Genomic DNA, 27,204 nt, shown 5'->3' with positions numbered 1-27,204 from the left:
TATGTAGAAGCCCGTTTCATGACAGGCCACACAGAGTACCGTACGGCCCATTAGATCCCACATTTCTGTGGAATGCTAATATGTGCAAAAATCTGGATTTCGAAGTTTTTGAATGATTTGTTCTGAAGCTATAAAATTGATCTGCAATATTAGTGAATTGCTCCCTCCAAAATATTCCTAGTAAATTGAATTGTGCACTAAAATATTTAACCACTTTGCATGATCGAGTTGGAGTTCATTTGGTTTTCATATGTATTTGCAGTTTGCCCATGTAAATCAAATAAATAATAAAACATAAGCTGTGTCTAACCCTAACCGGACCCAAATTACCTACGGCCCGTCCTGCTAAGCCCCTGAACTGACCACCCGCCTGGACCAAGCCCAACCCAACCGGCAACCCCCCCTCTTTCTCTCTCTTCACGTGGGACCTAGTGCTAGTTTAAGCCCGGGCAATGCCAACCAACGCGCGTGCCGGCCGGCGTTCGTGCGTGTAGCGTCGTCAGGGCAGCAGGGTTGTCTGTCGAACACCGACGAGTCGACGACGGAGGCGCACGGCAGGAGGTCGGTCCATCTGCCGAACGGGAGTCCCGAACCGGCGGCGCCGGCACGCCACATGTGACCCGGCGCCGCCGCGCCGGGGAGCTCTCGCGTCAGAACCTGTCGGATCGAGAGGCGAGGCCGCCGATCCTGGACGCGGCGGCGGCGGTGATGGACGGCCAGTCTGACGAAGCGTCGGCCGAAAGGCACAATTTCTCCGGCCCCCGCGCTTTTGCGGGACGTCCCTTTTGTCTCCCCCACCGGGCGGCCGAAAGAAGCCGCGGAAGCCACCGCCCAGCGCCCACCGGCCGCTGTCCAGAGGCGGCCGAGCTCGTGTAGACTGTGGGAGCGGGGCCGCACGACGGGCCAGGCGCGGCGCGAGCTGGCCTGGCCGACCCACCCACCGCTCTGGTACTTCCACGCTCTGAATATTTGGATGTGCCGACCGAATTTATGCCTGATAATTCCTGCCGCCAGCTCGAGATAGGCGATTTGTGACTCCTCGAAAAAGTTTTTTCTTCTTCCTGTACGTGAGACAAATTTAATATTAGTGTTATAAATTTTTTTTATTATTGGTTGTACAAACAAGTATTATACTAAATTCCCAAATTTCAGGGCATAAGCCTATTTATGTTCCACTAAGAAAAAGCCTATTTATGTCACTTCACCAATCACATTTCCTGCCATCCCCAAGCAAGTAGTATGTCCTTTTTTTCCTCCTACTACCCACACAAAGTACACCAGTTCACCATTACGTAAGCTTGGGCTATTAGCATCTTTGTCCTAATAATGTGATTGGCCATAATAACAAAGAAATGATAATTTGTCTGAAATATACTCTGTGGATCTAACATGCATTTTGTTTTGTTTTCTCGGAGAACATGCCGGATGTCATTTTTCGCCGTATTGCACGTGCTGGTCTAAGCGCGGGCACGCTCCGGGGTGGCGGCGCCCGGGTGGCCGTAGCCCGTAGCGCCTCCGGCCTCCTTTTCCCAGCAAAAGGGAGAGCCGAACCAGCTCACACCCGGCGACCGCCACCCCACTCCGCATCGCCCTGCCTCCCCCTGCTCTGCACACCAGCTTGTATATTCCTTCCTCCCTACGCTTTCCGTTGTTCCACCAGGCCGCGGACCGCCCCGCGCCGCCCCCTTTCCACCTGTTCGCGTGCGCATTCGCTCGTCAGCCAGCCACCCGCTGATCATAACCTCCTCCCTCCCCCTCGCTCGCAGCTCCGATCGAGTGATCGAGCTACCATGCGCGGTTCCAGCCGCTGGCTGACGACGACGAGGAGCTGAATCAGCAGGCAGCCGGATCGGCCGCCAGATGGTCAGTTTGTTCAGCATGTCCTTCAGCTTGCTGCCTAGTAGCTAGTTGGTTTTTGCCTGGTGCTTGGGGAAGTGATTATTTGTTCCTTTTTGTTGCCTGATCACGCAGGGGACGCCGGTAAACATCATCGTCGGCTCGCACGTGTGGCTGGAGGACCCCGGCGAAGCCTGGGTCGACGGCGTCGTCACCGAGATCAAAGGCCGCGACGCCACCATCGCCACCACGAATGGCAAAACGGTGCGTCCTCCGTCGACTCATTCAACTCTCGGTTTATTTCTCTTTCACCGATCCAACCCGGGCAGCAGCAGCAGCGGTCCTTGAAAATTCACGTGCCCACTCCGCGTGCGCTGTGTGATCGAGATCAAAGGAGTTCAGACTGTGAGATTTGAAACTGTTTGGTGCGAATCGGATGGGCTCATTGATAGCAGAAAAGGGAGACAATAGCTACTCACTGCAACTCAACGAGAGAGAGTGACGCAAAAAGTTCAGAACTGAAGGCAAATTGTAGTTTACCAAGGCAACCGCGGATGCCTGCCAGCCATTTGTCGAATTGCCTGGTTGGACCTGTTGCTGCGAGATGATGCCGGTGTTCATTGTGATTGATTTCCACTGATTGACATGTAGTAAGATTGGAGCAATTGGTTTCAGGTTGTGGCGAGCCTTGGTAGCATATACCCCAAGGACACGGAGGCGCCGCCTTCGGGAGTGGACGACATGACGAAGCTGGCGTACCTCCACGAGCCAGGGGTCCTGCACAACCTCTCTTGCCGGTACGGCCTCAACGAGATATACGTGAGTACCTGCCGTCCAGAAACCTTTGTGTCAATCTTCTTCTTCCTGCCCAGAACACCGTGTTCCAGGCTTTCAGCTAGCTGACAATGTTAAACAAACTGACAGACGTACACCGGGAACATCTTGATTGCGGTGAACCCTTTCCAGAGGCTGCCTCATCTGTATGACGTGCACATGATGGAGCAGTACAAGGGCGCCACCTTTGGGGAGCTCAGCCCCCATCTCTTCGCGATCGCAGATGCCTGTTACAGGTCTGTGTGTTCTGTTACTGCAGTCGGAATCTGTAGACAGTAACACTTCACGGTCTGAAGTTTGATCGGCCTTCTTCTTTGTTGGTGGCAACAATTTCAGGGCGCTGATCAATGATCACGGGAGCCAGTCCATCTTGGTGAGTGGCGAGAGTGGTGCTGGCAAGACGGAGACGACGAAGATGCTCATGAGGTATCTTGCATTCATGGGAGGAAGGTCCGGCACGGAGGGGCGTACTGTTGAGCAACAGGTTCTAGAGGTAGGAAAAAACCGGTCCCTTTCTCACGTTTTTTCCTCCTCTTTGATCTCAGTGTCCGCACTAACTCCCTTTCTTCTTGTACTGCGCACATAGTCTAACCCAGTACTGGAAGCATTTGGTAATGCGAAGACAGTAAAGAACAATAACTCAAGGTGGACTCTTGAATCAGTAACTGCAACTGCACTTTGACAATATGGTATATTTTAGTTTTTTTAGTTACTGTACTTAAACATGTCGAATTTTTCAGTCGCTTTGGTAAGTTTGTTGAAATTCAATTCGACAAGTATGGGAAGATATCTGGGGCTGCTGTTCGCACATATCTCCTTGAACGATCCCGAGTATGTCAGGTCTCTGATCCTGAGAGGAACTACCATTGCTTTTACATGCTTTGTAACGCACCCCCTGAGGTAATTCTCAAGAACCTAAATCTAACCTCTAGTTTCTGCTTGGTTAAAGTGACTAGAAACCAACTTATTCAGAATGATCAACTGATTGCAGGATGTGAAAAGATTTAAGGTGGGAGACCCAAGATCATTCCATTACTTGAACCAAACAAACTGCTATGAAGTAGCAAATGTGGATGATGCAAGAGAATACATAGAAACCAGAAATGCAATGGATATTGTTGGCATTGATCAAGATGAACAGGTACTCCATATAAGAAGAATTGTCTAGCATAGCAAATACATTTCTGAAGCCAGAAGTAATTTATATTTTTCCCTGCTCAAGGATGCAATCTTCAGAGTAGTAGCGGCAATCCTTCACTTAGGAAATATTGACTTCTCCAAAGGGAAGGAAATTGATTCATCCCAGTTGAGAGATGATAAATCAGTCCATCACCTGAAAACAGTCGCAGAACTGCTTATGTAAGTCCAATATCTTTATTGTTTTGGGGGTCCGTATCTTTCTGGTATGCTAAAGCACTGCGACTGTTTTCAGGTGTGACGAGAAGGCCCTTGAAGACTCCCTTTGCCAGCGAGTCATTGTAACACCTGATGGAAATATCACGAAACCCCTCGATCCAGATTCTGCTGCATTAAGTCGTGATGCCTTAGCTAAGACGGTATATTCAAGACTGTTTGACTGGTAAGAATGTTCATGAATGCGTAAAGAAGAAGAAAAATATCAAGTGCTACTAGTGTTAACTGCCAGCTATATGTAAAAACTAAAGGCTGAAAGATGCAGTCTGAATGTTGAGTTACCACTTCAGACTTGTACCAGCATCACCAGTACTGGAGGCCATCTAAACAACTAGGCGATTTTCTTATTTTGGTTGACAGGATTGTAGACAAGATCAATAACTCAATTGGTCAGGATCCAGACGCGACCCATATAATAGGCGTGCTTGATATCTATGGATTCGAGAGCTTCAAGATTAACAGGTTTGTCGTTAGTAGTACTGTCTGGTCCTACTGCAAGTATGAATTTGGATTGTTCTTTAGCTTCATACTAGTTTTGAGTACCTGAAAATCTGAAACACGATTCAAATTCTACTCACCTGACAGTTTTGAGCAGCTATGTATCAATTTGACAAACGAGAAGTTGCAGCAGCACTTCAATCAGGTTAGACAAGATTTGAAGATACTAAGAGAATAATTAATAAATACCCAATTTGTACGGATATATCTGACACGAGTTCCTTTTGCAGCATGTGTTTAAGATGGAGCAAGAGGAATACACAAGGGAGGAAATAGACTGGAGCTATGTTGAATTTGTAGACAATCAGGATGTGCTGGACCTGATTGAGAAGGTAATTTCTGGGAACATATCAGAAGTATTACATGTACTACTTTTATAGAAGAGGCAAATATTAAATGATCAATAACCCTTGAACATTGCATGCAGAAACCTGGAGGAATAATTGCTCTTCTGGATGAGGCATGGTATGATTTGTGGTCTTTTCACCCTAGAGAAGTTATTTCTAATGGAATTTAGAGAATATTAATTTGAGAAACTGTCTATGTAGCTTCATGTGCAAACTGACGTACCCTCTAAAAGCATTCTTCAATATATTTTGTTGTCACCAAACATTAACATAGGATAGTTTCCCTAGCGAAAATATTCCATAGCATGCAATTTAAAGGAAAATACAAGGATGTGACATATGTTTTTCATGCAGCATGTTTCCAAAGTCCACACATGAAACATTTGCCCAAAAGATGTACCAAACATACAAGGCACATAAGCGCTTCAGCAAGCCCAAACTTGCTCGCACCGCCTTTACAATCAACCACTACGCAGGAGATGTAAGCAACCATTCAGTTACGATATGAAATATACAATCTACCAACAATGAGTTTTAACAAGCTGTTCAACCAACAGGTCACATATCAAGCAGATCAGTTCCTTGATAAGAACAAAGACTATGTTGTAGCTGAACACCAAGCTCTACTAAATTCTTCAAGGTGCCCTTTTGTTGCAAATCTCTTTCCTCCATTACCTGAGGAGACTTCTAAACAGTCCAAATTCTCTTCAATCGGTACTCGCTTTAAGGTGTGTCATATTGGAGCCAGATCTCTATGCTTGTCTTTTGAATGGCCAGTAACCTTTTAACTTTAATATACACAGCAACAACTGCAATCCCTCATGGAAACACTGAGTACAACAGAACCTCACTACATTAGATGTGTGAAGCCTAATACTGTACTGAAACCAGGCATCTTTGAGAATTTCAACGTCTTGAATCAATTGAGATGTGGGGTATGTATGTGGAATTTGTTCATCATGTTTTCTCTGCAACCATGATTTCATGTTCTGCGTCTCAATTGGTTCAACATTTGCACATTGTCATGGTACAGGGTGTTCTGGAAGCAATCAGGATCAGCTGTGCTGGCTATCCAACAAAGAGGACATTTGATGAGTTCATTGATCGGTTTGGAATGCTTGCACCAGAGCTTGTGGACAGGTACGAATGGTCTAGCTGGGATCTAAGTAGACGATATAGTAGAGGTGAAACTCTAAGTGAAATATGCCAATCAAATATACTCTTGGCTTTTCTGAAAGAAGGTTTAACCGAGCTCAATTCTTTTTCAGCTCTGATGAGAAGGCCGCCTGTGCAGCAATATGTGATAGAATGGGTTTGAAAGGATATCAGGTAGCCTATGTCAATGGGTGAATACGGGAGATAAAACAATCTTATACAGCATATATCTTTTGTAAAACCTCACACGTGACCTTCTTTATATCAGATAGGGAAAACAAAGGTATTCTTAAGAGCCGGTCAGATGGCAGAGTTGGATGCTCGAAGAGCAGAAGTATTGGTCAATGCTGCGCGACTAATCCAGAGGCGTATAAAGACACATCTTATGCGAAAGGAATTCCTCAACTTACGAAAAGCCTCAGTTCGATCTCAGAAGTTCTGGAGAGGTATGTCTTCACTACTTTGAGCGCTTTGTGCCCTTAAGGTCAGTAAAACTGGTCTTACCTGAAACTGACATATAATGTAATCAAATCCTGCAGCACGACTAGCTAGAAAGCTTTTTGAGTATATGAGAAGAGATGCTGCTTCAATTAGGATACAAAAGCATGCACGTAGCCATTCTGCCAGAAAAGCGTACCGTCAAGAATATGAATCAGCTATAGTAATACAGACAGGACTACGGGCAATGGCAGCTCGCAATGAACACAGGTTCCGAAGAGAGACCAAGGCTTCCATAATTATCCAGGTTCGCGCTGCAACGGCGATCATGATTTCTAGTTAGTTTTCATAAGAAACTATAATTAGCTGCTTTATGAATCACAGACCCGATGGCGCCAACACAAAGCTTATGTTGCTTATAAGCAGCAAAAGAGAGCTTCATTGATTCTTCAGTGCTTGTGGAGGGCACGTATCGCAAGAAAGGAACTTAGGAAACTGAGAATGGTTTGTCTAATTTCACATGTGAAACAGAAGTACACCATTCATTATTAGTGCATATTAAAGTACGCATAACTATGTAAACAGGAAGCGAGAGAGACCGGCGCACTCAAAGAAGCTAAAGACAAGCTTGAAAAGAGAGTAGAAGAACTTACATGGCGGTTAGATGTTGAAAAGCGTTTGAGGGTAATTCAACTGGATCAATATTGCAGTTTCTGTAGTGTTTTAGTTGTCTACTTGGTCCCGAATGAGTTCTTTAACTATCTCTTGCTGGTAGACTGACCTTGAAGAAGCCAAGGGCCAAGAAATTGGAAAGTTGCAATCTGCATTGCAAGAAATGCAAGAAAAGATTGAGGAAGCCCATGCAGCAGTAGTAAAGGAGAAAGAAGCCGCGAGGTTAGCAATTGAACAGGCACCACCAAAGATAGTAGAAGTGCCAGTTGTGGACACTGAAAAAGTTGAGCAGTTGACAAGTAAAAATAAAGAACTTGAGGTAATCATTAATCAATCCCTAATAAATTCCACATTTTTATTCAGACATAGGATTCATAAGTTGATCCTTTAGAAAAATTCACACATCCACGTTTGGACCTAGGATGAAATAAGTACATTTAGACAGAAGGCTGAAGATCTTGAAAATAAGCTTCTCAAGATGCAAAAACGGTCTGATGAATGGTCACATGAGACACAAGAACGAGAATCCAAAGTTAATCAACTTCAAGAGATGATCGAAAGGTATTAATGATTTTTCTGCTTTGGTCAAATTAACTTGTATCAACTACAAGCCCTACCCATCATTATCTCTACTACATGCTGCAGGCTTGAAACAAGTTTATCCAATATGGAATCTGAAAACCAGGTTCTACGACAACAATCTTTGGTTGTTGCATCAGCAGATGAGGATAAATCAAAACAGATAGAGAGGTACATTCTTCAATATGCATACCTTAATTCGCACCTTTTTTCTTTTCTTTCTGGAGGTTCACATCCTATGAGAGCCTCACAAGTTAAAAAAAATGGTCTGTTTAGACTGGAAAGCAAGATTGCCATCTTGGAGTCGGAGATCCAGTTGCTCCGCAGTAATTCTGCGCTTGCTGCTCAGGCTGTGGTCACCCCTGAAATGAATCAGACATCAATAATGGAGGTAAATTCCCTTGAAGCAAACTTTAGGAAAACACTACTTCGGAACTTCTATTACTAATTGATAACTAAAAGAGTTGCACCGAATTTTATGTCAGAACCTCATTCATACGGAAATTGACAATGGACACCAGCTTGAAGACATTAAAATAGTCAATGTATGTGCTATAAGTTTTACCTGGCAAACACGTTATAATATATTGCATAATCTCAGTCAGATATCTTATTAATATGGGTACATATGCTCTGCATGCAGGAGCAGGTGGTTGTTCCTCCTGTAAAGAATCTAAGCAAACAAAAATCACTGACGGATCGACAGCAAGTACGTTCACTGCTTTATTATTTTAGATAGTATTAATCTCAGTCATGATGCGTAGTGAAGATTGATGTCTCACCAATTGTTCTTCCTTCACACTTACACAGGAAAATCATGATGCCCTGATTAAAAGTCTGGTAGAAGACAGGAGATTTGATGACAAAAAATCAGCTGCAGCATGCATTGTCTACAAATCACTCCTGCACTGGCGTTCATTTGAAGCAGAGAAGACTAACATATTTGATCGAATCATCCAAACAATTAGGTCATCAGTTGAGGTTGTTACTCCCATAAATATGCAGACCACTTTCCCTTTTCCGTGGCGTAAGAACCACCAATTTTGGCAAGCAAGTTGTTGAGAAACTCATCACCTGAATTTAATTTATAGGGCGCTGAAAGTTCTGGAGAGCTAGCTTATTGGTTGTCAACAACATCAACTCTCCTCTACCTATTACAAAATACCCTCAAAGCTAGCAGTTCATCAAGTAAAGGATCGAATCGCAGCCGGAATGCAACAGGCAGCCTGTTTAGTAGAATGGTGCAGGTAAGTTCACCATCCAGACTTCTGTTTTGCACGAATAAAGGTTTTTATCTGAGATTGCAACGTCAAGTTTGCCAGGGTCCCCATAATACAGGCCAGTGGTAGACTGGTAGAGCATAATGCTGAGATGGAAGGCCACAGTTCAAACCTAATGCTCTTTTAAAGATATAATGTGTTTTTTCCTATGTATTTTTTTCTGGGACGTCAAGATTTCAGTGGTCAACTTTCATTAAGTACCATGGACTGATATTCACATTGTAAACATGAGCTTACATTCTAAATATTCCATTTCAGAGTGCCCGGACATCATCATCAGGATTAGGCGTAACTAGTGGATACGGTGGAATGGTAGGAAGGCCTGACACTGCATCAATGGTAGAAGCAAAGTACCCAGCACTTCGGTTCAAGCAACAGTTAACAGCATACGTTGAGAAGATATATGGGATAATAAGAGATAACCTGAAGAAAGAAATAAGCCCATTCTTGACTCTATGCATACAGGTACAACAAATAAGTCATTTCCGTGACCAGGATACAAGGCAATACAATTTTCTAACAATTATTGTCCTTCATAGGCTCCAAGAGCTAATCGCGTGAGACCATCTCGAGGTTCACTAAAAAGTATACACTCTAATGCACTATCAAGGCAAGCATCAAGTGTACATTGGCAAAGCATAGTTAAGAGCCTGGATAATACACTGGAAACAATGAAAAATAATCATGTGAGTCCAATCTTAATATTTCAGCCACCTTACAGTTAGGTAAGTACAGAAATGCATTGCTGAATTCAATTTTAATTTTGTAGGTACCTCCAATGATAATCAAGAAAACATTTAATCAAGTATATGCATATTTGAATGTGCAACTCTTCAACAGGTATTACTATATACTATACCCTTAACTATTCCTGATTAGTTGACTGCACAAGCTCATATAAGACACCAATACATCTCTGGTAAATAGTTTACATGGTTGATTCTTGACTGTATGAAGCCTCTACCTTTTTGTTTAGTTTGCTACTCCGTCGGGAATGCTGCTCTTTTAGCAATGGGGAGTTCTTAAAGGCTGGCTTACAAGAACTGGAGCAATGGTGCTCTAGAACAACTGAAGAGGTGAAGATTTTTCCCTTTTTTATTGGGTAATTTCAGCAAGCTAACAATATTTGTAATCAGCAAGAGAGAGAGAGCTAAATTGAAATCTATCGCTGTAATGCAGTATGCAGGGGCATCTTGGGATGAACTGCAACACATAAGGCAGGCAGTTGGGTTCCTGGTATGCCTGAAAACATGCAGTTATTCATGGACATAGTAGTTTCATCTGTCTACTACTCTACTCATTAAATGAATTCATATTACAGGTTCTGCATCAGAAGTCACACAAAACCCTGGAGGAAATCACGAATGAGCTTTGCCCTGTAAGTTGTAAACAAGAAATCTTATAAACACTTGAATTAATTTTTTGCAAGCTGTCAGGTATGAAAAATTTGCATGTTTTCCACAGGTTTTGAGCATAACTCAAATATATCGCATAGCAACAATGTTCTGGGATGACAAATATGGTGCACAAGGTCTATCTCAAGAGGTAAGTCTTTGTCTGCTAACTTCACATTGTTTGACGTGTATGCAATCCTAAGTGTGTTCCCCTCCCTGGAGGCGTGAAACACATCTGCGTGTTGCAAAAGAGAACATCTTAACAAGAGCAAACATTACTTCAGGTCATTGGAAAGATGAGAACGATGACAACAGATGACTCGATAACTACTCCAAATAGTTTTTTCCTGCTAGATGATGATTCAAGGTATATTCAGCAGTTCGGTACTAAGATGTGAATATGCAGTTGATTTCCTTACTGAAACCACAATGGTAGCCACTGATCTAACGCCCAAAATGTACTAAAATGCAGCATACCTATATCCTTGGACGATATAGCACGTCTGATGCTTGACATCGACCCGTTGGACGTGGAGCCGCCGCCACTACTGAGGCAAAACTCGCAGTTTCACTTCCTTCTGCAGCAGTACGTGGACTGATTTCTACAAACAGAGAGAAACTGGTACAGCTATTTGTAAATTTGCTAAGGACTGAAGATTTTTTTTTTATAGGAGTGCACAGATTGAGCTGCGGGTTTTTTTTTCCATTTCAAAATTTTGGGTGGGAATGTTTACAGCAAAGAGAAATATAGGAGATCCTGATATGATTCTTTTCATTGTTTTGATTGTTTGGAACAGAAAACAATGTAATTATTTGAGAAAGTGTATAACGAAAGTATATATATTTGTACCAAATCACATTCAATGCAAACATATTCCTGATCTTCTCGTTGAGCTAATCATGAATGCAGCACTGCCCATGACCCGTGTGATGGTTGAGTAAGTACTACTATCCTAACGAACCAACTACACTACCTTCTCTTCCATTCCAGCATCTAGGCAGGATCCGGAGTATAAGACAGTAAACAAACCATTGTATCTTCATGTCTGCGTAACCGTTATACGCTAATCACATTATCACTTACTACATCAGCCAAAATGATTCAGATCTCTTAACCATTTGCTACCATAACAGCAGGGGTCATTATCCCTTCTCTGCATTCCAAGGCTTCCCAAAATCCAAACCGTCCACAATCTTGCTGAACGAAATGGCTCCGGCCAGGGGGAAGGGCCGTGTTACCTGATGGGTGGGTGAGAGGCCTGAAGCCCCGGGCAGCGCTCCCTCCCATATGCTTCCCTCTCTCTTCTCCGTGGAGTTGGACCCCGGCGAGTGGGCATCTGCGCCGGAGTAAACAGAGCGGGGGCAGCGGCGCGCGTGGTTTGGTTTTGGTCTGGGATAGCGAGAGTTGGCCGTGGAATCGAGATGCGGACAGGCCGCCGCCTCCGAGCTAGGAACGGACGGACCTGACCTAGTCACCTGCACCCCCGCGGCTAGCCATGGACCCGTTCAGAGTTCGCTGTTCAGAGTTCAGACTGTCCATCCCGTCCGTTTCTCAGACGCTCGCGTATATCTGAACTCCGAAACTCTTGTATGCTTGTTTCTCTCCGCTTCAGTGATGCAATCTGCACTTGATCCGAAGCACCTACCTACCGGGCATGTCGTTTGGTGAATCTAGAGCCAACCATGGTGTCTCCCATAATCCCGTTTCCTCTACGCTCACGAGCAGGAAGGCCAACCAGATCGTCATTCATCAGGGTGCAGCACTGATCTTGTTCTAGGGCCCTCTCGCTTGCTGTACCAGCATGGCCGATTCATGGAACTACACGGCATTTCATGCTCCTCCCGGACTCGTGCGCGGCACGCGAATCTCCTCCGCATGCCCACACGTCCTCCTCGTGTGGCTGGACCCCGTGGAGGAACGCGACGCTTGAAAAAGGGTCCTGTGGGCTGTGGCCGGATATTTTCAGTCACCGCATTGGTCGTGCTCGTGCACTCGTGCCAAGCCGGCGCCGCCCAAGCCCCCCGGAGCCGCTAGAAACCGCGTCATCCAGGCGAAGAAAACGAGCGCACGTCGGCAGCCGAGATATTTGCCGTGCAGCCACGGGCGCGTCCGGCCGGGCCGCCCCAGAAGGAGATGGAGAGACGAGCAGAGCGAGGCCTTGTTTAGATCCATCAAAATTCTAATTTTTTACACTCTCTCCATCACATTAATTTTGAAATATATACATAGAGCAGTAAATATATGTAAAAAATAACTAATTGCACAGTTTAATTGTACATCACGAGACGAATCTTTTAAGTCTAGTTAGTCCATAATTAGATAAAATTTATCAAATACAAATAAAAACATTACAGTACCAAAAGTTATAAAGTTTTAGAATCTAAACAGGCCCCAACCAAGAGCGCCGGAAAAAACATACACGGGCGAACGCTCTAGGAGAGTAGGCGGTGCCCGAATTATTAAAAAACGGCCAACCGGGGCCACCGTCCTTATCCATAGCTAGTGCAGTGCCGACCTAGCGAACAACTCGTGACCAGCAGCAGCGAAAAAAAAACATGAGGCCGTAATTTAGCCCATCTGTATGGCAAGCCTTAATTAAAAAACTACCTAATCAAGCGATTTTTATTTTTGGCATATTAACTATTCTGACACATGCTGCGTAGCACTTAAAAGGGGAAAAAGGGAAATGACGTGCATGCATATATAAGGGAGAAAAAGAATGGTGGATAGGTGTGCACATACATACAATTTTAAATAAATAGACCGTAATTTCAAAATCAAGCTCTGAAATCAAAATCCGATTATACAGTTGTATTTATTTCAATAAAAGCTTCAAAACAAGATCTCATACCATTATGTTCCAATAATATATTTTTTGTGAGAGAAAATACTTTTTAGTGTATTCTAATTTGCTTATGATGTTTGCAAAAATTGCTTATGGCTTTACAAAATATTACTTCACACGTCTGAATTCAGTTAAGTGGATATTGATGTTCTTGTTGTGAAGATAGATTATTTGGTGTGGTTAGTGAATGTGGGTAAATAATTTTGTTGGATAGGTAAATATTTATTGCATGATTAAAAACATGCAACTTTAGCAGATCAGTTGAGCATTTTAACTAATTTATTTTGGTATTTTTCTATTATACACAAAGCAATTTATTATTTTTGAAAAATATTATCGAAATATATACAAGTGAGGTCTTATTTTTAAGGTCCCTTCGAAAGAGATACAATTGTCTTCGAAAGAGATACAGTTGTGGAATCAGAATTTAAATTTGATTGATGGTTTAAGAACTACAACTTTTTAAAATTTTGAAAATTGCTTGCATGTTCCCCTAGCCCACTAGAATAAACATTGCATATGAGATGGATGGATGGAAAATTTAGACTACCGTGCAATAGTGCAAACGCACGGTCGGCCGGAACAAAGTCATTACCAAGAAAAAATATGTAATTTATATTATTTCCTCCGTCATTTTTTACATAACGCTAGGATTATGCAGCTTGTTCTGAATATTATATATTTTTTAAAAAACAAGTGCAGTTAAAAAAAGGAAGTAGAGTTCAAAAATTATCATTATTTTATTATAAAGTGAAAAAGTAAATTAATTCGTATATGATTTAGGAAAAACTCTTGCGTTACGAATCTAAATTTTTTATTTGATAAAACATAACCTTAGCTAGTTCCTAGTACGAAATTATAAACCGTTCATAGCAAACATACGAGGTACGAGGGGGCGTACCGTGGAATGAGCCACTGATCATGATTAGCAATTTATGCCACGTTTTCTTCCGTGGTCCTAATTACACAACTAGTAAATAGTACACTCCGTAGTAGCTGACATACCGTGCCAAGGATACTTCCGGATACACGATTTTTGTTCTCACTGGTGTCTTCGAGGGAAAGAAATGTGTAGGGTTGGGTTTACAAACCGTGCGCTTGGCTCCCGGTCACACAAGTGGACGTGGAAGAGCCGAGTATTAGCTGTGCTCCAGACACAAGGAGAGGACAAGGCACGGCGAAAGATTTTTCATCAAGCAACGAAACCGCTTCCAGATAAGAACAAAGCCCGGAGCTCTACGGAGAAGAAAAGCTTCGCAACGAGGACCACACCCGCAGAGCATGGGCCTGAATGCCTGATTAGGCCGTGGGCTGGCCCAAGGCAGCCTAGGGTTTCTGCCTTCCTTTCCTGGTAAGGTAAAGTAGTTCAAACGATTTGAGAGGATTCGGTACCGACTTCATGTAGCTGCTGGGTGCAGTACGGCGTACCCGGAGCGGAGGGCGGCGGCACGTCACCGCTTGCTTCCGGAGTCGCTAAAACCTCTGCTGCTTGAGGGCCGTCTCCCCCTCTCCTCCCGTCTGTGGCGGCTATCCCCTCCCGTGTTCCTCCTCCCCTCCCTTCGCTAGGGTTTATCCTCTGCCACCGCCTCTCCCCACCATAAACAATTTTGTTGCCGAATTGCGCCTCCTATCCCGTCGCGCGCCTCTCGGCCCGCGCCGCCCCTCACCTTCTGTCGCCGCCCTTCCCCCGACAGCCGTCGCCGTTGCCCCGGCCTGCGGATCCGCGGTTGCACCTCCTAGACGGCCGGCTCGGCCGCCGCTGCTCCGGACTCCTCCCGCTGCTACCGCCCCAAGCTCGCCTTCCTCGACGTCGGCACCCGCCCCTTCCATCGACGCCCCACAATAAAAAAAACCCAAAAAACTGAAGGATCTGCCATGGCGACTGTTGCTCCTGCCCCGACAGTTGCAGACCGTATCCTTTCTTAGTTTGATCCGTGTGGTCTCGGAGTAATATATGATCTTTTTTAGCCATGTTTATATGTGGAAAAAAGTTAAACTTTCCTTTAAATCGTCTTGTAAATTGTATGATTGAACTGTGAGGCGCTTGCTTGAATTCGATACTCTTCCTTGATTCGTGAGTTACAGAGGCCACCAATCTCATGCAGAAGCTGTCTCTGGAGAGCAAAAAGGATGACTCCAACGCTGCCAAAAAGGTAGCTCTCTGGGCAGTTTTGGGTGGTTTTTGTTTTGTAAAATTCTTATTAGTGGAAGGAGGGGATTCACTAATAATTACAATAATAATAAATCATGCCTTCCTAATTTGTACAATTGTAGCCTTCTGGATTGCCATATGGATCTGCCAACGCTGGAGATGCACAGAGCGCTGCTTCGCAGGTGGACAGGTCGATAACTCCTCTACTGCAAGAGGCCATGGATCCTAACTTCTTCTACCAGCCCAGTGGATATGCCTCTCCAGCCTATTACTATCCTAGTGGTACATAAACCTGTGCTCCTTGTCACTTCAAACCTTGGTAGGTGCTCGATGGTTGCAATGTTTGATTCTTGTATCCTGGTTTGCCAGGTTATGATGGCTCAGCCAATGACTGGGACTCAAGGTATGCTGGTCATGAAGGAATGGAGATGCCCCCTGTAAGTTAACATTTGTGTTGATTGTGCCATTATCTCTAGGTGTATTTTTGGGTTTAAGATACATTTGAATTATGTGTTTTCACCTTCTCTAGGAAGCTAAGAACAAATATAGAAAGGCATTTGTACACACATTCAGAGTTCAGACTGTTAATTCTGAATTTTGGTGAATCGCTTATTTACTCATGCGGTCAGCATAAGAGGTGAAGCTGATCTTTTGTTTTCTTTTTCTGCTGAACAAATCTAGCAGAGTGTGTATGGCGACATGTACCATGGATATGGCTATGCTCCATACGGCCCATATCCTTCGGGTTCTCCTGTACCAAGTGCTGGGCATGATGTCCAGTCATATGGCTCTCAGCAATATCAATACCCGACTCAATATTATCAGCCACCAACCTCCACGAATGCAACACATGGTGTAAATGGCGCCAGTTCTCAACCTGAGCTGCCTTCTGTTGTCAGTCAACAGACACGTGTTTTGGTAGATGCAACAAAAGCAAGTGCAAACGGGAGTGCTAACGGTATGCCGACTGCTAACAACAGTTCGCTGCCACGTAAGCAGACCCACCTGAATGTACCAGTAGCGAACAATGGTTCATATGGAAGAGGACCTATGCAAGGTGGCGGACCTTCTGCAAGCAATTATGGTCACAGCGGTCTTCGTTCTCCAGCTCAATGGTACGATGGGCCAGTTTACTCAAATGGGCATCAAAGACCAACTGCCAGTTCCACATCTTACCATTCCAATTCATCTTCTGCAAAAAATCAGAGCCAGCGTCCAACAACAAACCTCATGGTGTGTTCTCCAAACAAATCATTTTCATAATATTGTTTTTCAGAGCTTCCTTTTCAAGTAATTATGTCTGGCAATCAATGACTCTCTTAAAGCTTGCTCTCACATATCCTTGACAATGAAATGTACAACTGTGCACATAACAATGTGACACATCTGCATATTTAGATTATTATGGCAAGTATGCAGTATCCTTGAATAAATCTTAGCTGGTAGTTTCATTTATTTCCAGGGTATGCATGTGCAGATGCCTTCGTCTGGGATGGGTCTGACCTCACCTAGCTACCCTTCTAGAATGTACCCCGACAACAGATTATTTGGACAGTATGGTCAGTACGGAAACACGCTGAAAGGTGGGCTTGGTTTCGGATCAAATGTGTATAACTCAAGAAACAATGGGAGATGGGGAGTCGTGGATACCAAATACAAGCCTAGAGGGCGTGCACCTTTTGGTTTTGGTGGTGAGAATCAAGATGGCTTTACTGAGCTGAACAGAGGACCAAGGTCTGGTGGTTTCAAGCACCAAAAACAGTTTGGGCCTACTGTCACTATTGCTGTGAAGGGCCAGGCCCTCCCTTCAGCTGGAAAACAGAACAGTGCTCTTCCAGACAAAGGCCAATATAACCAGGAAGGATTTCCTGTAGCCTACAAGGATGCAAAATTCTTCGTTATCAAATCATATAGTGAAGATGATGTGCACAAGAGTATTAAATATAATGTGTGGGCTAGCACTCCTAATGGAAATAAGAAGCTGGATGCTGGATACCGAGAGGCTCAGGAGAAATCCAGTGACTGCCCAGTGTTCTTGTTTTTCTCTGTAAGTCTTCTGCATGTTTCCCTATTATTACCTGTTCCTCTTTGTCATTCCCTGTTTGACCTTGAGCTTGGCCCTTACTCCCTTAGGTGAACACAAGTGGTCAGTTTGTTGGTGTTGCTGAAATGGTTGGCCCTGTTGACTTTGATAAGACTGTGGAGTATTGGCAACAAGACAAGTGGAATGGTTGTTTCCCACTCAAGTGGCACATAGTCAAGGATGTGCCCAACAACATCTTGAAGCATATTACGCTGGATAACAATGATAACAAGCCTGTTACAAACAGCCGTGACACACAAGAGGTATAATTTTCTGAAAGTCGTTTGATGCTTAATAGTGACAAATTACATCATGATGCAATTGGGGGTACTGTAAAGATAATGTTTTAGTTTCTTTTCTGGGTATTTTAAAAAGTATGGCTTTATCAGGGTGGGGGATTTATTTATCTATAATTATAAGCTAGGCTGCATGATTGCCCATAATGTTGTTTGGCAATTCGCAGTGAGTTGCCTCTAAGATTGATTTAAGAGGATGGTTATAATTTATCTTTTCAGCAGCCTACTTACAATAGCGCCCCATGTTGTCCATAACCCTGCAGGTTAAGCTTGAGCAAGGTCTTGAAATGTTGAAGATTTTCAAAGAACATGTTAGCAAAACCTCAATTTTGGATGATTTTGGTTTTTACGAGAATCGCCAAAAACTGATGCAGGAAAAGAGAGCAAAGCAGCAATTGCTTCAAGGGCAGGCAAGTACTGATACTGTTATCATTCTTCTGTGGTTATTTATGGATTGAAATGATTGGTTCTGATGACACCATATTGTTGTTCACATTGGCCAGGCAAGTGATGTTTCTCAAGAGAAAGACAAAGATGCAACTGATGGCAAACCAGGGGCACAGAAACATGTATTGAGCAAGGAAGGCACTCTTGCTGAGGAAGCGGCGAATGCCTCCAAACCTGTAGCTGAAAGTGGCGTATCAAATGGCAACTAATCATCATGTGTCACCTACCCGTTGCCTTGGCTGGCAAACGATCTTGCAAATGCTGCAGGTTTTGTGGTATCTGCAAATTAAGTTATTAATTACTGCCTTAATTATGGATCTGGTTTGGTACTGGAGTTCTTTAGCTGGGGCTCATCATGGGAGTGAGTCAGTTTTACTTCAATTTTCTGTTTTAGTTGCGCGACTGGTTTTTCGTGTTCTGCTACAAGTGTTAGGTCTCTTACATACCCTGTGACATTGGGTTTGTTGTAACCCTTGCTTTTCTTTTTTGGCCTTTCTCTTAGCTCTATTATTGTTAGTGAAGCAGCCGATTTCTATACTTCTGGAACACATTAAGGTAGTTTTTTTGCGTGTCGTGGTACTGCTGAAGAGAGTAATAAAACAAGACTCTGGGTTGAAACCTTTTTATGCTCATGCACTGTATAATTATGTCTCGTGCTTGATCTTTTTTCTGTTCATGAACACTAGCAGGGTATTCCTGATTTCTGTGCCTGGAGGATTCCCTGAAATTGGTGTGTAACGAGTAACAACCCTTTTTTTTTTTCCAATCAGAAACGCGTCATGCTTTGAACAAACATGTGCCCCATCTTGAAATGTGCCGTTCAAGTTGATGGCATCAGGGATGCTGAAGTTACAGTGGAGGATATGTCGGTCTAGTGTGTTTATGCAGGTCATGTTAACAAGATGTGAACGAATGAATATCATGTATGGGTGTGCAGGAAGTGAGACTTGTGCGAGTTGTTTACATGTTTCGATGAGGTCGCTCGTTGCAGGAACTCTATCGCTGTGCCGATCGCGGCGTGCGCTGGAGCTTGCGGAGATTTGCTCCCGGTCAACGCGGTGGCATTCCTGATTGGCTTGGCTTGGTTCCACTTTCCACGGCTTCGCCCACGGAACGGCAGGTCCTCCGCTTTGCCCGTGGGCCGTGGGCCGTGGGTGGGCGCCTAGCGCCAATGCGTCGGCGCGTCGCTACGCTCAGGTTCAGGAATTGTTACCGAAGCGACGATTGTTTGTTCACTGGCTTCTCCGAAAAACACGAACACGGAAAATTTTGATACGTTTCTCTTACAAAAGCAAAATTGGTTGTTGATTCGAATCGGACTTCCAACTGTTCTGATGGCCTGATGCACAACGCGAAAACGTGACTACAATAATTCTCCTCACTGTCACTAGGACGGCAACAATTCGGCCATTGCAAAATGGGCCCAGTAGGGCACAGGCTTCAGGCCCACGAGACCGGCCCACGTGGACCAAAACTAATTATTGACGTAAAATACTAAAACTAGGAATTTCTCCCTCCTCCTCCGAAACCCTAATCCCCAAATCACCCTGCCGGTAGCCGCGGGATCCCCCAGCAAATCGTCGGCCGGCATGGCGATCGCCCGCACCGGCGTGTACGTCGATGACTACCTCGAGTGTGAGACTTACTTGCTCCCGTTTCACGGATTACCGAATCTGTTACCGCCTCCGATTGCGCGCGCTTACCGGTTGGTTTTGTGTTTGGAATCGTGCAGACTCGAGCACCTTGGCCGGAGACCTGCAGAGGATCCTCTCCACCATGCGGGAGCTCGACGACAGGGCACATGGTGATGATTTCTCTCCATTTCTTCTTTTTTTAAAAGAATTGTGTTCGTAATTTTGCTTCTCTTCTGTTTGCTTAATATGTTGATAATTTCTGTTAGTGTCCTTCGATGCTAAGTTGCATTTTCGTGAACTATAGGTGGCGTGTAAGCACTGATTACTGCTTGGTGTGATGATATTTGGATGATTGTTTTTACCCAAGTTTCTCCTCTTATGGTTGTGTGTTTCAGGCATTATGGGTCAGACCAAAGAGCAGATAAAGTATCTCCTGGGAGTATCGTCCCATGGGTATGACAGGTCAAACATGGATGATGACGAGTCGGACAGGATGAAGAAGGATATAGAAGCTAGTCAGGACAATGCTTTGAGCCTCTGCACCGAGAAAGTGTTGCTGGCACGCCAAGCTTATGACCTGGTACTGCCTCCTTGCTGTCATTTCCCTGATTTCATGTTTGCTACTTATCTTAGTTAATATTTAATATCTATTCCCCAATCAGCTCTAACATTTTGTTCTGAACTCCAAAATTTAATGAAGAGTATGTGTTTGTACTATTGTACAAATTGAAATAAATTCTACAGTCAAGTTTTGTAACCACTGATATGCTCTGAGTTTCTACAGTTATAAGTTGCACAAATTCAAATGCAAGTAATAACTGAATTTATAGAAAATGATAAGCAAGATGAAATTAAATTTGAATATGTTATGACGAGCCTGATGCGATTCATATTGTTTGATATGCCATCATATATCTAAGGTTAAATTTTTAGAATCGTAACATATGTTATAACAATATATGGAGGTAAAGCGATTTTGGGAGTCCAGGTCCCAAAACATCTATCCATTTAGAATCCTCCTTGTATTTGAATGGTGGAGTTCAATGCATGCTATTTCTCCTGAGCTTCATCCAGAATTGGAAGATAGTCTTACCATTTTTTGAGTCACTTGCTTTGTGTGGATATCTAATTGTAAGCAACTTGGACATTATTGTACAGATAGAGAGCCATATCAAACGCCTTGATGAAGACCTGGGCCAGTTTGCAGAAGATTTAAAGCATGGTATTAGCAATCATGGCAGATTCTAGACATTCTTGTGGGATGCATTCTTAGTTATTTGTCAAACAGATTATTGATCTCTCCCTCTCAATTGCAGAAGGAAAGATACCTCCAGATGAACCTCCAGTCCTTCCTCCAGCTCCGGTGGTTAGCAGAGATGAGAAAAGGAGGCTTGGTTTTAGTACACCTCAATCATCAAAGAAATTTAGAGAGAGGGAGTGGGACAGGGAAAGGGGTATCGACTTTGATTTAATGCCCCCTCCAGGTAGCAGCAAGAAAGCAGGTACATCTATGGATTTGGATCAAATGATTGATCCAAATGAACCAACGTATTGTATATGCCACCAGGTGAGTTTTGAAACAATAGACCTCTTAATATTTCCTGGATCTTATATTTGCATCTTATCTAAATTCTTTTTTCACAAATGCTCGCTGAATAGAATTCTTATTCATCATTGGTATTTCAGGTTTCATATGGTGATATGATTGCCTGTGATAATGAGAATGTAAGTTGTTTGGTGCCAAATAATCATGACTCATGAGTTATTTGTCAGAATTAAATTATAGTTTCATTTACATTATAAGTTTGTCAGATCTCAGATAAGGCTTAAAACTTTGCAGAGGTGTTTTTGCTGGGATTTTAAGACTTCTTTGTTTCCATTTCGAACAACAAAATTTAGCATTCAGTTCAATATACTTTGTTGCAGCTTGACTTCTCCTTATCTATAGTGTATCATCATATCTTTAAGTTTGTGGTTTTCTCTATTTGTTGCCATTCAGAGTTGCAGACTAAGGATTTTGCTCACCACTTTACTCTTATGGCTAGGATATAATATTGGCTTGTTCTTGTATATTCTAGAGCATATTGCAGTTCAGATACTGTAGAATTCGTTAATTACAATAAAGTTCTTACAGCATTTTATCCTCGGTTCAATTGCTTGCTAGTTAAATAGGCCATTTTTTGTCATTGAGTTATCATGACACGGTAAACCAGATAAAGGCACCTACACATATACCAAAATTTTACTTTCCCAAACTTTTGGTCAACAAACCACGCTCATATACCAGCATGTGTAGAATGTGGTGTATGACTCTTCAAGATCACTGAAATAGTATGATTTTTTTTTGAAATCATACTATTTCACTTTAGAATCCACAGTTTTCATGCTGTCACATTTGAAACACCAATATTATGGTACAGTTTTTTTTCTTATGTGAAAGCTACCTATCTCCGCTAAATGCTAATTGTTTTACCTTCACTAAACAGTGTGAAGGAGGCGAATGGTTTCATTACACGTGTGTGGGTTTGACTCCAGAAACGAGATTCAAGGGAAAATGGTTTTGCCCGACATGCAGGAATCTTCAATGAGGGCTCTCCTCAGTTGGTAAGATGCATACCAGTAACAATTACTTTATAAAACAAATCCTTGTTACAATTCATGTTCCTATTCGGTATCGTGGATTTTAAAACCCTGTAGCCTGTTCCTTTTTGTACAGTCTTTCCTATCGTAGATTTTAAAACCCTGTTTTTCTCAAAAAAAAAAGATTTTAAAACCCTGTAGGCTGTTCCTTTAGTACAGTCTTTCCTCATTACAAAGAAATTTCCTACCATCTGACAATTAAGTGTTCGTACTAACTCCAAATTGCTGTGGTTCTTCACATCTTTCCATTTCTGTTTGCATATATTGCGTGGGGTCTATCTCAGCACTGGCAAAGCTTCCTACAGCTCAACTCCAGAATTAAACTTGATTAGAGATGCTTCCTGTCAACTAATGGCAATTATAAACTAGCATCCATGTAATATCATCAATTGCATTCAAAGCTAGTCCCCTGTCTTTATCAAAAGAAAAAAAGGGTGCCCTGTATGATATTACTATGATCGCCAACAAAGCTATTAGGGAAAGATTTGGCAGGATTTCTTTCTGAACCAGCTAACACATCGATATTTTCTCAACAGTGTGTGTTTGCTCAACAGCGTCAAGGACGCAAATGGTTCCTTGTGTGTTGGCCTGAAAACTGAATTGAGATTGAAGGGACAATGGTTTTGCCCAAGATACAAGATCTTATACCCGAGGTTGTCCAAAGTTGGTAGGGTGCAAAACTTGTCACAACTTGGAGCTGGAGCTTAAAGTGAGTTTAACATTGGAGGCTTCTTCATCTTTCCTTGTTCAGAATAACTTATGGGATTTAGAATGTTTGTAGTTGTGATAAGCAATGTTTGTAGAATTGTAGTTGTGATATGCAACGCTGTGTTGTTCCTTGGTGCTGTTGACCACATTGCTACTTAGCACCATCACATTGGACATCTGTTGCAATTTAGTGGGTTTAGACAAGCTTAATGTTCTTAGCCCCTTGGTTCTCGTTTTGTTATGAGCATTTCACTATGAGCAGGATTCCCAGCATCTGTATACCAACTACCGCCGTGCTTGCTACAGCCTACATAATCCACCAGTTAGACATCCTTGTCTTGACAAAACGCATCTGATACTTTTGGTGTAATGCTCCAGGGTCATTTGTTCTCCCAGCGTCACTGGTTCCCATGTAGTTTGATATGAAACACTATGTTGTCTGCATTGACAACATTGCAACCTAGCATTGTTGTAATCAACATCAAATAATAATTCTACTTTTGAACATTGTTATCAGCATATTGACAGCATTCATTTCCAGTATCTGTAGACCGTTGTGGTCGCTAGGTATACGACCTTGACTGTCATCCCTGTCTTTCCAAGCCTCTGCCTGTCATTTCACATTTGTTGCCCCGGTGAACGACGGTGAGCCTAGACATTGGGGTTGCGCAGGTATTGAGCCCCCTGCCACGTGTCTCCGGAGCCCAGCACCACGGGCTCCAGCATGGCAGGCCCTACGACCACGTAGGCGTACTTGCCGTACCACTGGTACTGGGACCCTGGGCTGAACACATACAGCTCCTCGAAGCCCCTCCTGTGCAAGCGAACGGAGTTCCTCCTGCCCTGCAGTTCCCGCGCAAGAAATCGCATCAGTGTCAGTCTCCCGGCCCTGCATCTCTAATCAACCGAATAGATAGATCAGTGAACGCCGGAGCTCTCGAGGTCTCGTACCCTGTCGATGATGGTGAAGTCTCTGGGCGCGTGGCTGTAGACGCGGCACATCGCGTCCGTCATGTGCTTGTAGTCGTCGTCCTCCTCGCCGTCGGGCTGCTCGTCCGCCGCGCCGCTGTCCCGGCCGCCGCCCGAGAGGATCATGTCGAAGCCCCTGTTCGCCCACCGGTGCCGGGCCGACCCTGCGGCCGCGGGCTGCCGCGCGGCGGCCCTGTAGTCCGGAGGGATAATGCTGAACTCCGACAGCGCGGGCTCGACGCTGCGGTAGTCGGAGCCCTGGAGCCCCAGCGCGTAGGTGGCGTCCGGGGTGCTCACGCGCAGGTGGTTCGACACGCCGCACGACAGCGCCATCGGCGCCGGCGCGTTGTTCGTCACCGCGATCTCCGTCGACAGCGCCTCCGGGTGCAGCGTCACCACGCACCTCGCCGCGGCCGCGTTCCCCGGCGCCGCCGACGCGAGCTCGATCTGCAAGGAAACGCGCTGTGTCAATGAACTGACCTCCTCGATGGTCGATGGATCATGGCGGCGTCCCGTGATCAGATTCTGTGGCGCCTGTGCGCGCGCGTACCTCGATGGAGGTCGTGGGGTTTCCCCGGATGTCGTGGAGCGACCACGCCCCGCTCGGCGACCACCCGCCGGCGCCGGCGCCGGCGCAGCGGAGGTCCACGGACACGCCGCCTCGGATGACGGTCCGCCTGCCGGGGCCCTCGGCGACGTTCGTGTGGAGCACTTCCGTGACGGTGCCGTGCCACATGGCGGGCTTGTAGGACGTGACGAGCCCGCTGGGGAGCAGCAGGTGCGCCACGCTGCCGTTGCGCAGCGCCATCTTGACGGCGCAGCTGCCGCCCACGGGCTCGAAGCCCACGCCGTGGCCGGCGAACTCGGCGGCCAGGTACTCCACGTTGACGGGGGCGGGGGAGGGACCCGCCGCTTCTTCCGCCGCCATCGACGGCGACAGCGCGCGCACCTGAGGAGTTGCCGAACTCGCAAGCCGCGCCCTCTGGCTGCCGCCGCCTAGCTTGGGGGAGAGGCACATGGCGATATGCTTCCGTGAGCTGGTGAGAGGGGTTGGAGTGGCATGGGGAGCTGCAGTGGCAGCAGGAGTGCTGAAGGGCGCCATGGCCATCTCTGCCGGTGAATGGTGAGTGGCAGTGTAGCCTTATCTCATTATCTGCAAGTGTCTCGCTGAAGTCAGCTTGACAGGCCAAAGGGTGGGAAAGGGTAGAGAAATATCTCTTTGTTGTATTACCATTTGTACTTTTTAGTAGGATATTTTCAAGCTGGTTCTACTTTTTATTTTGCAGCATGCCAACCATTTTCCGTGACAAAAATCTCGGCCTACTGCAAAAATTTGAGGCGGAGCTTGTATGGAATGTAAATTTCACATAAACAAAATGCACGGTTTAAGTGGGAACCTATAATTTTTTTGTGCATGTTGGGATAATGGGACATAAAGTTTCTTTCGGTTTTAAAAACACTACAACTTTGCTAAATTTTTAGTTGTGCAAGAGGCATTTGGATTTTGGAGGTAACATATTTACAGGCAAAAACCATGGCATTTCAAAGCTTGCAGTCATTTGTGAGTTTTAGAAACTTCACTCCAGAGCTCTTTTAATTTTGGTGTCTTCGTGTTTCTGAATTTACAGTTTTTTTATATCATGGTTTTAAAAACTACAAATCCAAACAGGTTACATCCCACGTTTTAATCAGTAAGTACGGTTGTTACCCTGTCTTAGGGCTTGTTGACGTGTTTAGGCCAGCTGATGTGCCCCTGTTACCCTGCTCTGTGCTCTCCTCATGGAGGTCAGAGGCCATCAGAAATTCTTGGATGAGTTGATCAGCACATGATTAGCTACAAACCGCAGGCCGCTTATTACATGCGCATGCACGAGCACGCTTGATTTCTCATTTTCTCTACATCTAAAGACAGCGACGACAATAATGTACAGGCTAGGGCAGATGGTATACCCACCACCATCTTATTATTCTGAGCCGCTACTAATTTGCCATCAGGGCTGGTGGTCCAGCTCGCCTTCCTGTCCAAACCTACTACAAAGCCTGCAAAAGATAATAATGGATTAATGATAAAAGTATTATATTCGTTCCAATCCGTACAGAAATTTCTGCTCCCGAAGTTAGGTTTTAGCTAGGTTCCTCATGCACATGCTCCCTTCCATCTCCTCTCTGGAACATTTTATGGGTACAATCTGATTTTTCTAGGAGTGTAAATTGGTGACCATAAGGTGCACCTTCAATCTTTTAGTTTAGATATTTATACTACTTCTCCAAAATGAGATCCTATTTTAAAAAAGTAGTACAAATATTTAAACTAAAGAGGGTTGGAGGTGCACCACGAGTCATTAATTCACACCCCTTGATTTTCCTATCGGCTAAGCCTCGTTTTTCTAAAGAAACAAGAAAAAGCAAAATATACAGTCCTGGTTCATGGGTGTGTTGCCATGGCGACCATGCCTAAGGTTAGCCAAGCTTAATTGAGTTAGCCACATGCCACGGATGTGGAAACAGGCAAGACAGTAGACCCATGTTCCACGACTCAAAAGGCATTGGAAGAAACTATTGCACAAGCCAAGGTAGAATAAATTTTTGAGTGATGCATACTTTAATTTATTCGATCATAAATGCTTGGCACCTTGATTTTTTTTAGTCTTTGACTTTTAGTTTTGATTACCATTTTTCTTATAAAATATATTTATAATATTATTGAATATTGTATTATAAAATTTTCGAGACGAATCTACACATGTTCTTTTACATTTCCAAACTAAAAGTCTTGGAAATCATTGGCGGTTGGAATTTATTTTTTTGGATTTTGTTAAACATGTGGAATATTTTTGACAAGATGGAATAAAGCTTTTACGTGTTTGCTAGAAAAAAATAGTTAGTGATTAGAATTGGACATACATGTTTAATAAAATGGAGTACGAAACTAAGCTTGAACCATAGCAACGTAGTTCCTCAAATAAAATAAACAATATAATCG

General features: G+C 44.1%; 4 protein-coding genes and 1 long non-coding RNA gene across 8 annotated transcripts; 3 read left to right on the top strand and 2 right to left on the bottom strand.

Moving 5' to 3' along the window:
- The first annotated feature begins 1,429 nt into the window (after positions 1-1,429).
- Positions 1,430-11,344, top strand: LOC112874215 (myosin-12). The gene is made up of 40 exons (XM_025937420.1): positions 1,430-1,863; positions 1,972-2,100; positions 2,512-2,655; positions 2,761-2,906; positions 3,007-3,163; positions 3,257-3,315; positions 3,411-3,570; positions 3,662-3,811; positions 3,893-4,029; positions 4,103-4,249; positions 4,444-4,545; positions 4,669-4,726; positions 4,812-4,913; positions 5,009-5,046; positions 5,283-5,409; positions 5,486-5,656; positions 5,732-5,863; positions 5,962-6,068; positions 6,197-6,257; positions 6,352-6,529; positions 6,623-6,828; positions 6,906-7,025; positions 7,107-7,205; positions 7,297-7,512; positions 7,615-7,754; positions 7,839-7,943; positions 8,049-8,163; positions 8,258-8,317; positions 8,416-8,481; positions 8,583-8,753; positions 8,864-9,019; positions 9,311-9,517; positions 9,592-9,738; positions 9,822-9,892; positions 10,029-10,128; positions 10,232-10,288; positions 10,374-10,430; positions 10,517-10,597; positions 10,731-10,813; positions 10,919-11,344. Exons 1-40 carry the CDS (start codon positions 1,861-1,863, stop codon positions 11,043-11,045), a joined length of 4,692 nt encoding a protein of 1,563 aa, XP_025793205.1. The 5' UTR covers positions 1,430-1,860; the 3' UTR covers positions 11,046-11,344.
- On the bottom strand, positions 5,311-12,385 carry LOC112874216. Of its 2 annotated transcripts, none has more exons than XR_003224916.1 (6): positions 11,686-12,385; positions 10,924-11,048; positions 7,966-8,134; positions 7,175-7,342; positions 6,721-6,835; positions 5,311-6,593 (listed from the first exon to the last, which is right to left on the bottom strand). It is a non-coding gene; the product is annotated as an uncharacterized LOC112874216 (long non-coding RNA). The 2 variants fall into 2 exon arrangements; XR_003224915.1 differs by having other exon boundaries at positions 5,311-6,587.
- Positions 12,386-14,709: 2,324 nt separating this feature from the next.
- On the top strand, positions 14,710-18,911 carry LOC112874722 (YTH domain-containing family protein 2-like). Of its 3 annotated transcripts, none has more exons than XM_025938223.1 (9): positions 14,710-15,204; positions 15,378-15,445; positions 15,567-15,726; positions 15,814-15,881; positions 16,126-16,677; positions 16,922-17,491; positions 17,578-17,790; positions 18,087-18,233; positions 18,327-18,911. In XM_025938223.1, exons 1-9 carry the CDS (start codon positions 15,168-15,170, stop codon positions 18,477-18,479), a joined length of 1,968 nt encoding a protein of 655 aa, XP_025794008.1. In that variant the 5' UTR covers positions 14,710-15,167; the 3' UTR covers positions 18,480-18,911. The 3 variants fall into 3 exon arrangements, with proteins under 3 accessions (XP_025794008.1, XP_025794007.1, XP_025794006.1); XM_025938222.1 differs by having other exon boundaries at positions 14,712-15,204; positions 16,129-16,677; positions 16,907-17,491; XM_025938221.1 differs by having other exon boundaries at positions 14,712-15,204; positions 16,907-17,491.
- An 870-nt stretch (positions 18,912-19,781) lies between these two features.
- Positions 19,782-23,462, top strand: LOC112875884 (PHD finger protein ING2). The gene is made up of 8 exons (XM_025939886.1): positions 19,782-19,905; positions 20,003-20,074; positions 20,300-20,484; positions 21,063-21,126; positions 21,221-21,471; positions 21,591-21,629; positions 22,391-22,508; positions 23,081-23,462. The coding sequence occupies exons 1-7, from the start codon at positions 19,860-19,862 to the stop codon at positions 22,490-22,492; spliced, it is 759 nt and encodes a 252-aa protein (XP_025795671.1). The 5' UTR covers positions 19,782-19,859; the 3' UTR covers positions 22,493-22,508; positions 23,081-23,462.
- Positions 23,463-23,673: 211 nt separating this feature from the next.
- Positions 23,674-25,410, bottom strand: LOC112875882 (protein NDH-DEPENDENT CYCLIC ELECTRON FLOW 5). Its single transcript, XM_025939884.1, has 3 exons — positions 24,772-25,410; positions 24,204-24,668; positions 23,674-24,095 (listed from the first exon to the last, which is right to left on the bottom strand). Exons 1-3 carry the CDS (start codon positions 25,327-25,329, stop codon positions 23,904-23,906), a joined length of 1,215 nt encoding a protein of 404 aa, XP_025795669.1. The 5' UTR covers positions 25,330-25,410; the 3' UTR covers positions 23,674-23,903.
- Positions 25,411-27,204: the final 1,794 nt, after the last annotated feature.

The sequence above is a fragment of the Panicum hallii genome, chromosome 9 (genome assembly GCF_002211085.1).
Source record: "Panicum hallii strain FIL2 chromosome 9, PHallii_v3.1, whole genome shotgun sequence".
Lineage (NCBI taxonomy): Eukaryota > Viridiplantae > Streptophyta > Magnoliopsida > Poales > Poaceae > Panicum > Panicum hallii.
The sequence above is the reverse complement of the archived record's forward strand: the minus strand, read 5'-3'. Positions and strand labels throughout refer to the sequence as shown.

Coding starts and splice junctions, on each gene's coding strand:
- LOC112874215 (XM_025937420.1), top strand. Junction 4,727..4,811: donor TGCAGCAGCACTTCAATCAG/GTTAGACAAGAT, acceptor TTCCTTTTGCAG/CATGTGTTTAAGATGGAGCA. Junction 6,258..6,351: donor TGGGTTTGAAAGGATATCAG/GTAGCCTATGTC, acceptor TCTTTATATCAG/ATAGGGAAAACAAAGGTATT.
- LOC112874722 (XM_025938221.1), top strand. CDS start 15,168: ATGGCGACTGTTGCTCCTGCCCCGACAGTTGCAGACC. Junction 15,446..15,566: donor ACTCCAACGCTGCCAAAAAG/GTAGCTCTCTGG, acceptor GTACAATTGTAG/CCTTCTGGATTGCCATATGG. Junction 17,791..18,086: donor ACAGCCGTGACACACAAGAG/GTATAATTTTCT, acceptor ATAACCCTGCAG/GTTAAGCTTGAGCAAGGTCT.
- LOC112875884 (XM_025939886.1), top strand. CDS start 19,860: ATGGCGATCGCCCGCACCGGCGTGTACGTCGATGACTACCTCGAGT. Junction 21,127..21,220: donor TGCAGAAGATTTAAAGCATG/GTATTAGCAATC, acceptor TCTCAATTGCAG/AAGGAAAGATACCTCCAGAT. Junction 21,630..22,390: donor TTGCCTGTGATAATGAGAAT/GTAAGTTGTTTG, acceptor TTCACTAAACAG/TGTGAAGGAGGCGAATGGTT.
- LOC112875882 (XM_025939884.1), bottom strand. CDS start 25,329: ATGGCCATGGCGCCCTTCAGCACTCCTGCTGCCACTGCAGCTCCCCAT. Junction 24,669..24,771: donor ACCCCACGACCTCCATCGAG/GTACGCGCGCGC, acceptor GTTTCCTTGCAG/ATCGAGCTCGCGTCGGCGGC. Junction 24,096..24,203: donor ACTTCACCATCATCGACAGG/GTACGAGACCTC, acceptor CGGGAACTGCAG/GGCAGGAGGAACTCCGTTCG.